This window comes from Coturnix japonica, chromosome 1, assembly GCF_054131305.1.
Source record: "Coturnix japonica strain WE chromosome 1, WE-NBRP24, whole genome shotgun sequence".
Classification (NCBI taxonomy): domain Eukaryota; kingdom Metazoa; phylum Chordata; class Aves; order Galliformes; family Phasianidae; genus Coturnix; species Coturnix japonica.
In genome coordinates, this window is record NC_140663.1 from 58,402,056 (window position 1) to 58,414,216 (window position 12,161).

The 12,161-nt window shown below is 45.0% G+C and overlaps 1 protein-coding gene across 12 annotated transcripts in view; it reads right to left on the reverse strand.

The window, feature by feature from the left end:
- Positions 1–380: 380 nt before the first annotated feature.
- The window catches only part of HIPK2 (homeodomain interacting protein kinase 2), a 124,074-nt gene continuing 112,293 nt past the window's right edge, over positions 381–12,161 (reverse strand). For 11 of the 12 annotated variants that reach the window (XM_085541243.1, XM_085541218.1, XM_085541234.1 and 8 more), the window contains exons 13-15: positions 8,443–8,690; positions 7,282–7,442; positions 381–5,592 (exon numbers count right to left, since the gene is read on the reverse strand). In XM_085541243.1, coding sequence (XP_085397369.1) covers positions 5,125–5,592; positions 7,282–7,442; positions 8,443–8,690 — 877 coding nt within the window. In that variant the 3' untranslated portion in view covers positions 381–5,124. The remainder of the gene's footprint in view (positions 5,593–7,281; positions 7,443–8,442; positions 8,691–12,161) is intronic. The other variant, XR_014943901.1, reaches the window with a different exon arrangement.

Below are 12,161 nucleotides of genomic sequence, written 5' to 3' on the forward strand. Positions count from 1 at the left end.
CACGGAGCAAAACCAGTGTCCTAAATCCAGAACAAATGCTACAGAAGCATGCAGATCAACCAGAAGCTTATTCCCATCAGGCAGCTCCCAATTTCAACGCCACCCTGTTGCCACTAACACATCTTAATTAACGTGAATGATAGTGAGAGAAGAATAAAGTTTTTTGACATCCCCTAAAGTTTAGGATAGCAGCAATATTTAGTGTGAATTTCTCTGCTTATCAAGCTAGCTACTTGAGATTACAATAGAAACTTGAGAGAGAAAAAGTAAAAGAAGACAAAAAGAGGCAATTCCACAGCTCATCACTGCTGCCTGGCAGCCGTGGCTTGGTTTGGTTTCTGTACCGGCTGGGGGTCTCTTCCTCCCTCTCTTTAATAAAATTTTCTTTGGTTAACAAAAAAGCTGGGTTTATCGCCCTTCAAGTTCGCAAAGGGAATTTCCTTCAAACCAAATTGCAAGATACGATCCCTTGGAAGTATAAAAAAAAAGGGAAAATGTCAGACAGAAGTGTCCCTTTACTTGGAATGCTTCGGGTATTATGACAAAATTGCTAGAGAGAGAAAGAGATCTGATGAGGACTGATTTGTTAGTGCAATCATGCACAACCCTGCTGAGGGAGATGTGATCGCATTTGCTCTCTCAAATGACTGGATTTGACCCCGTCTGCACTGGGAAGTGCTTCCGTTCGGGCCTCCCATTCTGCTCAGGTCAATTATTTTCTCCACTCCCTTCCATCTTCTGGTTTCACAGCAATAATCTGAACATCCACCCCCAAGGAGTGGCAACGTCTGTACTTTTTTCTGCTTCCCACACATGGAGAAAGCAAGATGAGACAGTGTGGAAAGGGCCTGCCTTTCCATAGTGCCAGCCACTAGCCATCCTTAACACTTCCAGCATCTAAACGCTCACCCTCTCTCTCAAGTTTCCATGCAGTTCATTCCAGGCATACAAAGAGCACCAACCCAAACACGCCAGTCCTGTTTCCTCCCCAGAGGACTACTCAAGCAAAACAAGCTGGCTTTTATTACGTACGTGGCACTGATAGCATGCAAAGCATTTGTTTCCTCTGCTAATTCAATCAGGTTTCCCCTGTGCCTATCATTGCCACACTTTGCCATCCTATGCCTTTGCATGGGCATGAGGGAGGAGGTGTTGATGAATTCCATCAGAAAAAAATAACTCAGTGTTGCAACACTACACCAATTCAATGGTGATGCTACTCAACATCCCTTGCCACCAGTATCCCTTCACCATGATTCTCCCACCCCTACAGCTGGCAGGTCAGCAACTCCAGTGAGGGTAATGTAACAGGCCACCTTCCTCTAACAAGCATTGCTTCTGCTGCTCACGTGTGCCACACTGCCCTGTCCAACAGCCCTGAAATCAGATTAAAGCCCGAGTGGGAGAGCAGACAAAATAGGTACACACGGAAAACACTGCTAATACAACTAAAATGTGATTGCGACTGAGATTACAGCCTTCCATGCTTCAACAGTCCTAAGCCAGAGAAGCACATAAACAAGTAATTAACTCAAAAGGTTTAAATCTATTCTTTAGCAAAGCACTCGGGTGCATGATTAAGTCTCTGCTGAAGTCCTATCATTTTTTAAGAAGTTTAAATTCAGTCACTGCTTCCCCCCATAGTAGCAGAGCAAACTGAAAACATAAATAGCTACATTCTAGAGACTAGAATAGCTTAATAATAACATTTGACAACAAATAATTATAAAAGAAGAAAAAATCTACATCGGGGGAAAAAAATGCCAACCAAGCATCTGTGAACACCTCGCTAATGCTCAGAGAGAAGGAGAGGTGAGAAACCTGCTCTCTGCAGCTGTGTTTTACCCAGCAAAAACATCCTGTGCATACCAGTGTTGTTCATCCAGTGATGGGACTGGGAGCCACCTGCCCTCCTTCACAGTGGTTCCTCTGCTAGTCCTGCTTCTGGGGAACTATTATCCATCTGCTTTTGCCTAAGGGAAAACCCAATCTTAACATGTAGCGTGGCCTTGGGTTAATTGTAAAGACCACCTGATCATGGCCTGGAGGACATGGAGTCTTGATCTCATATAAGTGTCCAATCAAAGAAATTTGGAGCTAGATCCTAAGGCTCACCATTCCCACCTGCCTTTAATCAAGCTCCCCCTGACAGATCGTTGTTAGCTGCTGTTTGGTTTTGGCCTCTGAATGAATCTTCCTGGACTTCTGAAATGCAGATGGGGAGTGGAGGACACCTCCTGCCCCTCCAGGCTGTCTCACAGAGCCGCACGCTCCCCCCTGCCATTTCATTCTCAGGACAACCTGGCTTCCCCTTCCTCCTGCCGTGTTCACAAACGCAGCAACCCTTCTGATGCCACCGACGAAGGGACATGAAATTAACAACAATAACAATACTAAGAGAAAAAAATAACACCAAGATTAAGGAATGCATGTGCAATTAAAACCCAGAGTAAAATATAATAACAATAAAATAATAACAATAATCGTAACAACCATACAATAAAATAACATTATCTTTCCTTTTCATGACACAAGCAGCATGACACTCTCATTCCTGAACCAGTGGGACAGGAGAGGAATGCAAGAGAATTTCAGAAAGAGAATGGGGAATTATTTTTCTGCCCCAGGATGAAAGGGGATGCGTTGTATTTCCAATGGAAGGCGTAAGGTGCACAGACTGCTGGGAGATCGCATCCTCACCTACAGTATACTGAGCTGGAATGAAGGACAGGCAGGAAAAGGAAACTGCAAGGACAGCCCAGGAATCAGAGCTGGCAACCAGGGAGGTTACCTGGTGGTCTGCCAGAAGGTAACAGTCTTGTTGCCCCATCTGTGCGTAGCAGGATCCTCTCTACCAGGCCAGCCAAGCACTGACCGCAAGACAATGCATTTATGCTCGTCTTTCTGTCAGCTTCCCTTCTTCAAAGAACCTCCTTCCCTATTGCTGCCAGGGAACCCATCCCTTGCCACCACGATGACGAGCCTGCATCTTGTGAAACACTTAAATACTTCATGCTCTAGTTACCGGGAAATGAGGAGTGGAACTGAGCAGCCACGTAGACTTCAGCTTTCACAGAAACTTTCTATCAGACTCACTTCTCTCCTTCCTCCCAAGCCCTTCCATAGACAAGGGTACTTCAGAGACACTTCTAAATCCCGATGTAGCAGTGCAACTGCTACTACCAGCAAAACTTCCCTCGCTCCTCACTCCTTGGTGTGGAGAACCCACACTACAACGCGTCCCTGGCTCTAGGGACACCCAACTGCAGGAAATATCTTCCAGAGCAAGTTTAGGGGGAGGAGGGGAAATGCATTCTGCCATAACTGTGTTACAGTGGGTAAGACCCAACTGCTCTCAATGCTCTATCATTTATGAAACCTGAGTTTGAATCCCTCAACTGGATTTTGCCATGCTTGCTTTGGTACCCCAATTTAGCCCATTCCTGATCCCCTCCCATTGACAAATATAGTTGACAACAGCTGCTGTTGCCCTATCCCATGGGCTAGGGTGTTGCTCCCATTTCAAACACACAACTAGGACAACCCGATGATTCGGGAGGATTCCATCCTTCTACTTTACCATCAGCAAGCAAAAGGATTCAGTTTTAGGGGAGGAAAGCTGTTCTTCCAACTGGAAGAAAGAGGCCAATCCATAAACATATCTTCAGACCCTCTGGGAAGCATGCTGGATGTCACAACAACCCAGTCCCTTCCAGCCCATCCAGTGCTAGAGGAAACATCCTGATACACACAATTCCAGCCCCAACGAGCCTCCCCAACACCATGCCAAGTGAGCTAAGATTGACGACGTGGGAAAAGGAAACACCACCACCAGAAGAAGAAAATCAGCAATAACAACCCAAAAAGAAAAAGAGCTGAGATTAAATTCCGACTAGCCTCAGTCAGTTTCTAGGAGTACCAGTGGAAGTAAACCCTTAAACCGCATCTGTAGTTCGGTAAGGCACTACGAGGGAATGATGTAAAACTAAGACTGTGACAGCTGTAATGGCTGTGCTGAGGAACACACCACAGAGAGAAGGCAGCATCTGCACACACACACACGCACACACGTACATACATACCTGGACAATCACATTTCTTACATGCCTATGTTATATCACTTTTCTTTGTGCAATCACATTGAGGAATAATCTATTGGTATCATTGAAGTTCAACACAAAAGAGTAAAAAGGGTGTATGACCTGTAGAGTGCTACATTCTACCGGGGGAAGCTAAAATGTCTCCTCCTATACTAAAACGGCTAGGGATTAAAAGGAAAACTTCCAGATAAAACAAAAGAAAACAGAACTGAAATCCAACATACATTATTAGAGATCTCATTTAGGAACAGAATTTCTCAGGGATTTATCCAGTGTGTTCGAAAAAGGGAAAAAAACAACCCCATTGCTTCTGATCTTGACCAGCGTAACGTGGCCTGTTTTGCCCACATATGTTTAAGCAAATCAGCCTTGGGTAAGAATTTAAGAGCGCTGAGACAGCATTTCCTCCTCTTCCCTCAGCCTCCTTTAGCCATTTTTTATTTCCATAAGAACCCCAAAGCCTCTTGTGTGCTTTGGGATACAGAGACCACAGCCAAAAATGAGGCAAAACCCTTTGAAATGCTGGATAAATCCCTAATCCACACACCTACTGGATTAAATGCCTAATGGATTTTATTTTAGGTGTTCTGGACAACAAATTTCTAAATGTAGCTCACTATTGGATGAAAATAACCTTTGAAAGTCTATTGGTGAAGTTCTTCAATACACAGGACCCGCTGGAGGGTCCTTCTGCTCCTCTCTCTCTCTAGTTTGGTGCAGAATGGTTGGGTTTTGTGTTTTGTTTGTTTGGGTGTTTTTTTTTTTGTTTTTTTTTTGTGGTTTTATATTTTTTCTGTTCTTTTTTTTTTTTCTTTCCATTTTCTTTTTTTTTTCCTTTTTTAAATAAAAAGTGTAGAATTGGTTCTCCCCTTTCTTTCCTCTTTCTCGCTTCTTCCTGAAAGTCTCCTTCGTTCAAGTTTCCCGCGAGCCTCCCATTGCATTGTTATTTGTCACGTTCTTCAGTACAAAAGCAGCCACCTCACTCCCCCGTGGCGGGCGCGTCTCTCGCTCCTTATTCCAGTGTTTAGATGTAAGGGTACTGGTTGACCTTGGTGGGGCTCAGTGGGTATCCAGTGTAGACTGTGGAGGCTGGAGAAGCACTGATATAGGTCTGATGGGCAAACTGAGCCTGGTACTGACTCGGGTGGATGGTGGGTGAGGGCAGAACCCGCGGGCCCATGCTGACGGGGACTTGGTGGACGATGCTGGCGGGGTAGGTGGTGTGCTGCACGGCGTGCCGTGCAGACCCTTGAGAGGCCACCAGGTGTGCGACGGTGCCCGTGGAGCCCAGGGCGGCCGGGGTGGTGTATGTGTAGAGGTGGGGTTGGGTGGGCAGGTGAGCAGCGGCAGCCGCGGCCAAGTGAGGATGAACTGTACCGTGGCTGGGACTATTGTGCGGGAAAGAGTACGGGGCCTGAGCTATCGTTGGAGTGATGTAGGCTTGCTGTCTCCGGTGACTCCCTGTGCGATCAGTCGTGATGTGCTGCTGGGCCTGGATAAAGACAGCAATAGTGATAACCGGTTACAAGACAAGAGATGGCTCTTCACATCCTCAGTGGTGCCTGGGGGCCACCCCATGAAACTGGGACAGCTTCGGGAAAGTCCCCGGCTCTTCTCCTGACATCCTCAGCATCACCACAATCTTCCCTCAGGAACAGGTGATTGCAAAGGGTCCCTCCCAAGCCTAGCAAGACCCTGTAGCCTTACTTGTACACCACAATGGCCTCTAAACTGAGAGCAGAATTCCCCGCTGTGAGTCAGGACCTGCTGACACAGCTCCCATGGAGACCCAGCCTCGGATGCTTGGGTCCTAAGAACACTTCCTCAGCTCCAGTCACTCACACGACACATAGCTTTCGTTACTGAACTCTCTGATGACATAGTACAGTGCATGGATATCTCAGGGGAATTAAATCACCTAGCTATGCCTGGAACAGGCCATTGATTTTTGGTCAGCTTGGATCTTTGAGGTTATCATTTCCAGGAGAAGTAAAATAACTACTTTATTTTTTAAAGATAAAACACTCTGCTCGATCAGATCCTGCAGGTGCTTGGCACCCTCATCTAATCAGCTGTAATTAGTTTAGCATAGGCAACTTCTTGCAACGGGACAGAAACAATGTACTTTTTCAGACATCTCTTCAGGTGCCATGGAATTCGATCAGTCATTTGTAATTATGGTGTAGTGAGAATATTAAATAACAAAAAAAGTAGGAATTAGAAGGCAGGAAGAGCATCACTCCATGTTATTTCCTCCTAGTTTTCCAACTCTTTTCATCCTTTTAAGAGCTCTCTGTGCTCTAACTGGCATAAATATGGCAGCCACACATCTCCTCTACTCTTAGAAACAGCATCTCATCCACTGCCTCCATTTTTACTGGCTTTTATTTCAAGCTAGTTCAAATTTCAACAACATTTTGAGGGGAGGGGACATTTTTTCTCCCACAAATTATTTTGTTTTAAACCAGTTGTGCTCTGGAAGCAAACAGGCACCATTCTTTGAGCTCTCCAGACATTCTCCTCTGGAAAGAGGATAACTGCTGTAACTTCCCTACTCATCACCTCACTTCAGGAAGAGGGAGGCCCCAGGTGCTGTCTGTGACAAGGGCCTTTTTAAAGGAAGCTCCTGGAGAGTCCCCTGGGCATTCTGATCACAGACCACGAAACATCTTGAGAACTGCCTGATACCAAGCAATGGGATTTTATCCAGGTCTTAGCATAGATTTATCATGGAATGGATCAAACTCGTTATGCAACGCGTGGTCATGTTTATGCTTAGAGGTTCAGTTTTGCCTTGTCACGTCTGATGGAGACTTTCCTTGAAAGATACTCTCCCCGTACTTACCTACAGCTACAGAGACTTCAGACTTTCCTGCACAGTCCTGTTTCACCACCTTGTGTCTGTGCAACTGCACCCTCCTCTCTTACACCATCCCCACTCACACTCTTAGATCATTTGACTTCCAAACACATGTTAAGAATACTGCCAGTCCACTCACAGCTGGGATCTGCACTGCCTCTACTGCCAGAGCTAGAAGATCAAGCTCTGCAATGAAGCTGAAACAAGTCCATCAAACTCGAGGCCCAACTATCATTAGGTTAGAAAAGGACAGCCCACGCTGGAGCAGCAGTGGGTTGCAGCTGGGTGATACATCACCAAAATCTGTCTCAATTGACTTACCTGGCTTAGATTAAGAGGCTGCTGCTGCTGGAAATGTGCTCCTGGTCGCTGCTGCCTATAGGCAACGGCTCCAGACGAGCTCCCTGAAGAGTGACCGCTGGTGGAGGTCACGGTGCTGGAGGACTTGGACTTGTAGGAAGATGAGTGGTGACTGGTGGTGACTGTGCCAGGAAAGGAAACACATTTGTAGCTTACATCACATTCTTTAATTGCTCACCCTACCTTTTCCTCACTGAGTCTCCTCCAGAGTGGCTTTGAGGAGGAGACATAAAACAGAAGTAGGATAAGAAAATGGTTTCTCTTTAGAGATACCTCAGCAGTACTTCTTATACTCAAACCAGACTGTCATCCTAGAGGCAGACAAGCAGATCTGGACCCCAAACTAGCCCTGGAGAAGGCTTTAAAGATCCTTCAGAAGTGTGAGAAACTGTTCTGCCAGTAGAACTGTACGATGCAGGTACAAATCCCAAAGAGAGGAAGGAAAGTACACTGTGCACAGCACAAAAAAAGCCCTGGCTTGACTGACCTCATGGTGAGTAGGAAGGGAGGGAGAGTGAGCTAGTGGGGAGCTCACCCTCTGAGCCTTCGTGTTCACCAGCAATGCATCAAAAGAAAAGACTGTCAAATAACACAAAGCCAATTGCTTTGGGCCAAACTTCCACATAAGCCCCTTTTCAACATATTATACTATCTAATACTGCAGAGGCTCTGGATGAGCAAACCTCATCAGTCCACAGTGAAGATGCTGGGGAATTGTTTTTCCCAGAAACGTCAATAAATTCAGATGAAAATGCACATGTGTTTTCAATCTTTTATGTGTTGTAAAGTAAACCTATGGAAAGGCAGGGAAGCAAAGGTTCACACTTGCATTTGGGAGCCTTTCCTTTCAAATGTTGAGCTAAAGACTGCATTCTGCTCTTGGGTTTGCACAGAAGTAACTAGGAGTAACACTTGCCCCCATGACTCCTGAATGTACCAAGGCACATAAGCAATGCAATACAGCTCCCAAGAACAGATGTGTCACTTGAGAGCAGGGCAGGAGCACGGTTTCTTTGGAAAGCAAAACAAACAAACAAACAAAATGAAACCGAACAATGAGATTCTTCCAAGATAAATCATTTATTTCTTACTAATTCTCTTGACGGAAGAGGTGCAATTTACCTGGTGCCAGGCTATCACACTCTACCAACACCTCACTGGCCTGGGTTTTCAGTGGTGGCACGATGATCGTTCGGGGGTTCCCACTGCAGTGAGTCTCTGGAACCCCTTTGGTGTCGTATGTGTTCCCATTATTCTGTCCTGCGCGATGTTGCGTGGCATAAGGGCTGTTGTTGCTGGAGGAATCGGAGTAGGGGGAATCATGCACAGTGACACAGCTGATGACGTTCTTCCTTTGCTTGGACAAGGTGCTGAAACACAAGCACACAAATGGAAACGGTGAATGGGGAACTACCGACTTGGAAGCCATCAGAAGACTCTGCCCACGGCAGGCAAGCTCTGCAAAGGCAAAGCACTCCCTGCGGTCCTTCTCCAGTTGGAGGCTGCTTATGCCGAATTCTGGGCTTCGAAACTCACTCATTACTATTCTAGGGAAGCCTTTGTGGAGGTCAAGGAGTGAGTAAGACATTGTGGATGGATCTTATATTCACACTGCTTAGAATAGCACTGAATCAGACTGCCAGATTTATTTTCGGCCTGCTTTTTATATACGTGTGCAGTAGAGACCCAGCAGTTATACTATGCTTTGTTGCAAGTCTCACCACCCACACAAAAATGTGGTGGTTTCTCCCAGCCTTCCAGCAATGATTTAATAATAGATGCTACGGATTTTCATGATTAAATCCCATGAATCTATAAAATACACTCTTTTCTATTTACTAATATACTGCAGCGGGCATATATTTTCAAGAAGAATTTGAAACTGAGGAATGAATGAAGAAAAAACGAGCAAAGTATGTGTTGCCATACAGAAGCTCTATCGTTTCTTCTCTTTTTCCAAATAAGCACTGGGTCTCCTGGCTCTCACATGGATTATCAAGGTCCTGCTGTAGCTAATCTATCTATGACATCAAAAAAGTGATTAAAAAGGAACATCAACACTTCCAAGATCAGTGCTAGAAGTTCATTATACTAGACTGCGCGAGTACAACTGGGATTTGCTCTGCTATTGTGCCTAATTACTCCTGATGGTTTCTCCTTCCTGTTATGAGCTTGTTTAGGGGGAGAAAGGGAGAGTAAAAAGGAGGAGGGAGGAAGGGGGATAGTGAAGATCTGCTTAAATGGCTCACATCCTTGACAGTGCACAGACCTTGACTACAGAAAATAGCTGCTATGTTTCACTGATTGCATTATGTTGTTATGGCAACTGAAGTTTTTAAAATGATGAAAAGAAATGGATAGCACATAAAAAGCTAAGTAATTAGGCTTAATGGTGGAAACAGCCCCAACAGAAACAGAAATGCCATGGAGAAAAAGGAATCCAACTCTTAACTTTTTGAGTGCACACTTTACAAAGAGAGAAGTTCTTTTCCCATTGAGTCTCACCGCTGTTCTCTCATTCTGGCCAGTCCAGTCCAGGTCAGAGCTGATTAATCTGGTCTTAGTTTGTGATGGAACCAATTGTTCTCTAGTCTCAGCATCACTTCTTGCCCAGGGAAAGGCAGAGCATATGCTTAAGCAGTTCCTTTCAAGGACATTTTTTTTTGGCCTGAATTGTTTTTCACAGTGCTAAAGGAACAATGACGGGTCCCTACAACTGTCCCAAAGCCTCTCCAACAGCATTCACAAACCGTAGCTCACCAGGACTTGTAACCATCAGCTATCTTTTCCATTAAAGCATGCCTCGGAGTGCTGCACTCACAGACAAGTTACCATCACACAAACTTCTCCCGAGCTATCAGCACAGTCCTGCCATGGCTCAAAGTGGTCACAAAACCATGATGTTCTAGGCACTGTGAAAAACACCTCACAAGAGACCCCACCTATCCTAAGGCATGGACAAAACAGGGCAAGCAGAGAAGGAGGGGAAGCTGTTGCACAAGAGTCTGAAAGCTGAAAGCAATGTTTGCAGGGTGGGTAAGGCAGATGACAGTGAACCCTTGTACTCTGGCATTCCTTAAGGAGCTGAGAAGTGCTGGATTAGGAGTAAAAAGAACAACAAGCCATCTTAGATGCATAACTACTTTATGCAAAGAAAGACGTAGCAATTTGGATATGGTGCTACAAAAGAAGAATATTAAGCCAATAAAAATGACTAATATTGCATCAATATTCCTCTCTCCCTTCAGTAGAAATGCCTGTAATCATACATTTATGAGTATTCACGCTGCTTGCCCTTTGCAGCTACCCTTGGCTGCCAGTTGGGAAGAGAGATATATTCTCTGCCTCTGACAGTTATTGCATTTTATAAAGAAATATCAAGTCACTAAAGAGTTTTCTGACAACTGATAAGGTCTAGCTATTCTTTTACAGTCCCTTCCCTACAAAAGGGGCTGAGCTACTGAACTGGAAATACTTGCTCTCAGCTGATACTTGACATGGGAAAGGCTGAGCTGTAGAACTGGAAGGGCATTTTTCTGTGAAATCTGTGATATTTATTGTTTTAGAATGAGTGTATTTTTCACCAACTTGACTGAAGTTCTGCCAAAGCAGGCACCATGAGGAGTCTTATCCTACAAAATATTATAGCTCTTTGGCTAAAAGAAGAAAATCTTTGGTTAAACAAGTGACCCCAAACTCAAAACATTTCAAGAGAAAGGGACCTTAGCAAGATATTAAGCTCAGTTCATGCATGAAAACCTGAGAAGGACTGGAGTTATGGTCCTGCCAGGACTTACGCAAGTGCTTAGCACAACTAATATGTGTCGTTTCACTGAAGTCAGCTGGACTATTCCCGGTAATGGAGCTAAAGCACATAGGTAAATATTTGCAGGATTAGGGCCAAAGTGATTAGCCTTTTGATTCAGCAGGCTGCATCATTTCAAGTGCAAGAGGAGTTCCACTGAAAGCAGTTGGATTTTTTTTTCTTTAGGAAAGGAAGCAACTACAGTTAACTCAGAGAATGCAGAAAAGTCAGTCGGGACTACTCACACGCTTGGAGTTAGGCACCTGCTGTACCACAGCCTGCCTGAGAGATTAAGGGTGGGAATTTCAAAAGCATCAAAGGCCCAACTCATGCTGAAAATCAGTTGATTCACAGGCTTAAAGATACACGTTAAGCTGAAATGGGGCTTTTGAAAATTCAGCCCAGAAGAGCTAGCATTCCCCTTTCTCAAATCCTTGCTAACCGACAACTGTGCTCCTTTCAGCTCCCTCTGAAGACTCAGCTCCTCTCCCCACCTTGCAGAAATGCAGAAGTTATCTGTGTGGGGTCCAGGCTGACATACTGCCTTCCCTGCTCTCTAACTATCAGGGCTGAGAGCTTATCATAGAATGATAGGATCACAAGGTTGGAAAGGACCTACAAGATCATCTAGTCCAACCATCCTCCCATTACCGTAGCTACAACAAACCACTAAACCATATGTCGTAGCTGTTTTACCTGTTGACACAGCACTTGCCTACTCAGCAAGCTTACTGTATTCCTATAACTCAACTACAGCTTTTGGGGATGTTTGTGCTTACACAGAAAAATACTATTAAAAGTCTTGCCCCCTTCCTATTAAGCTCACTCCAGTCCTGGTAATTGCTTTCCCTCCTGCAAGCACAGTAGCAGCAGCATACATGATTTAGTAGCACTGAGAGTCGGCGTGTGCTCCTGGTCAGCTTGTGTGCCTGCCTGCTTTGTGTGGGTAGGTGTATTTTAATTTTCCAGATGAGGGAGAGGGGAAAGATTACCAAAGTGGCATCAAATCCATCTACACAGACTGAAAAGCAATAAG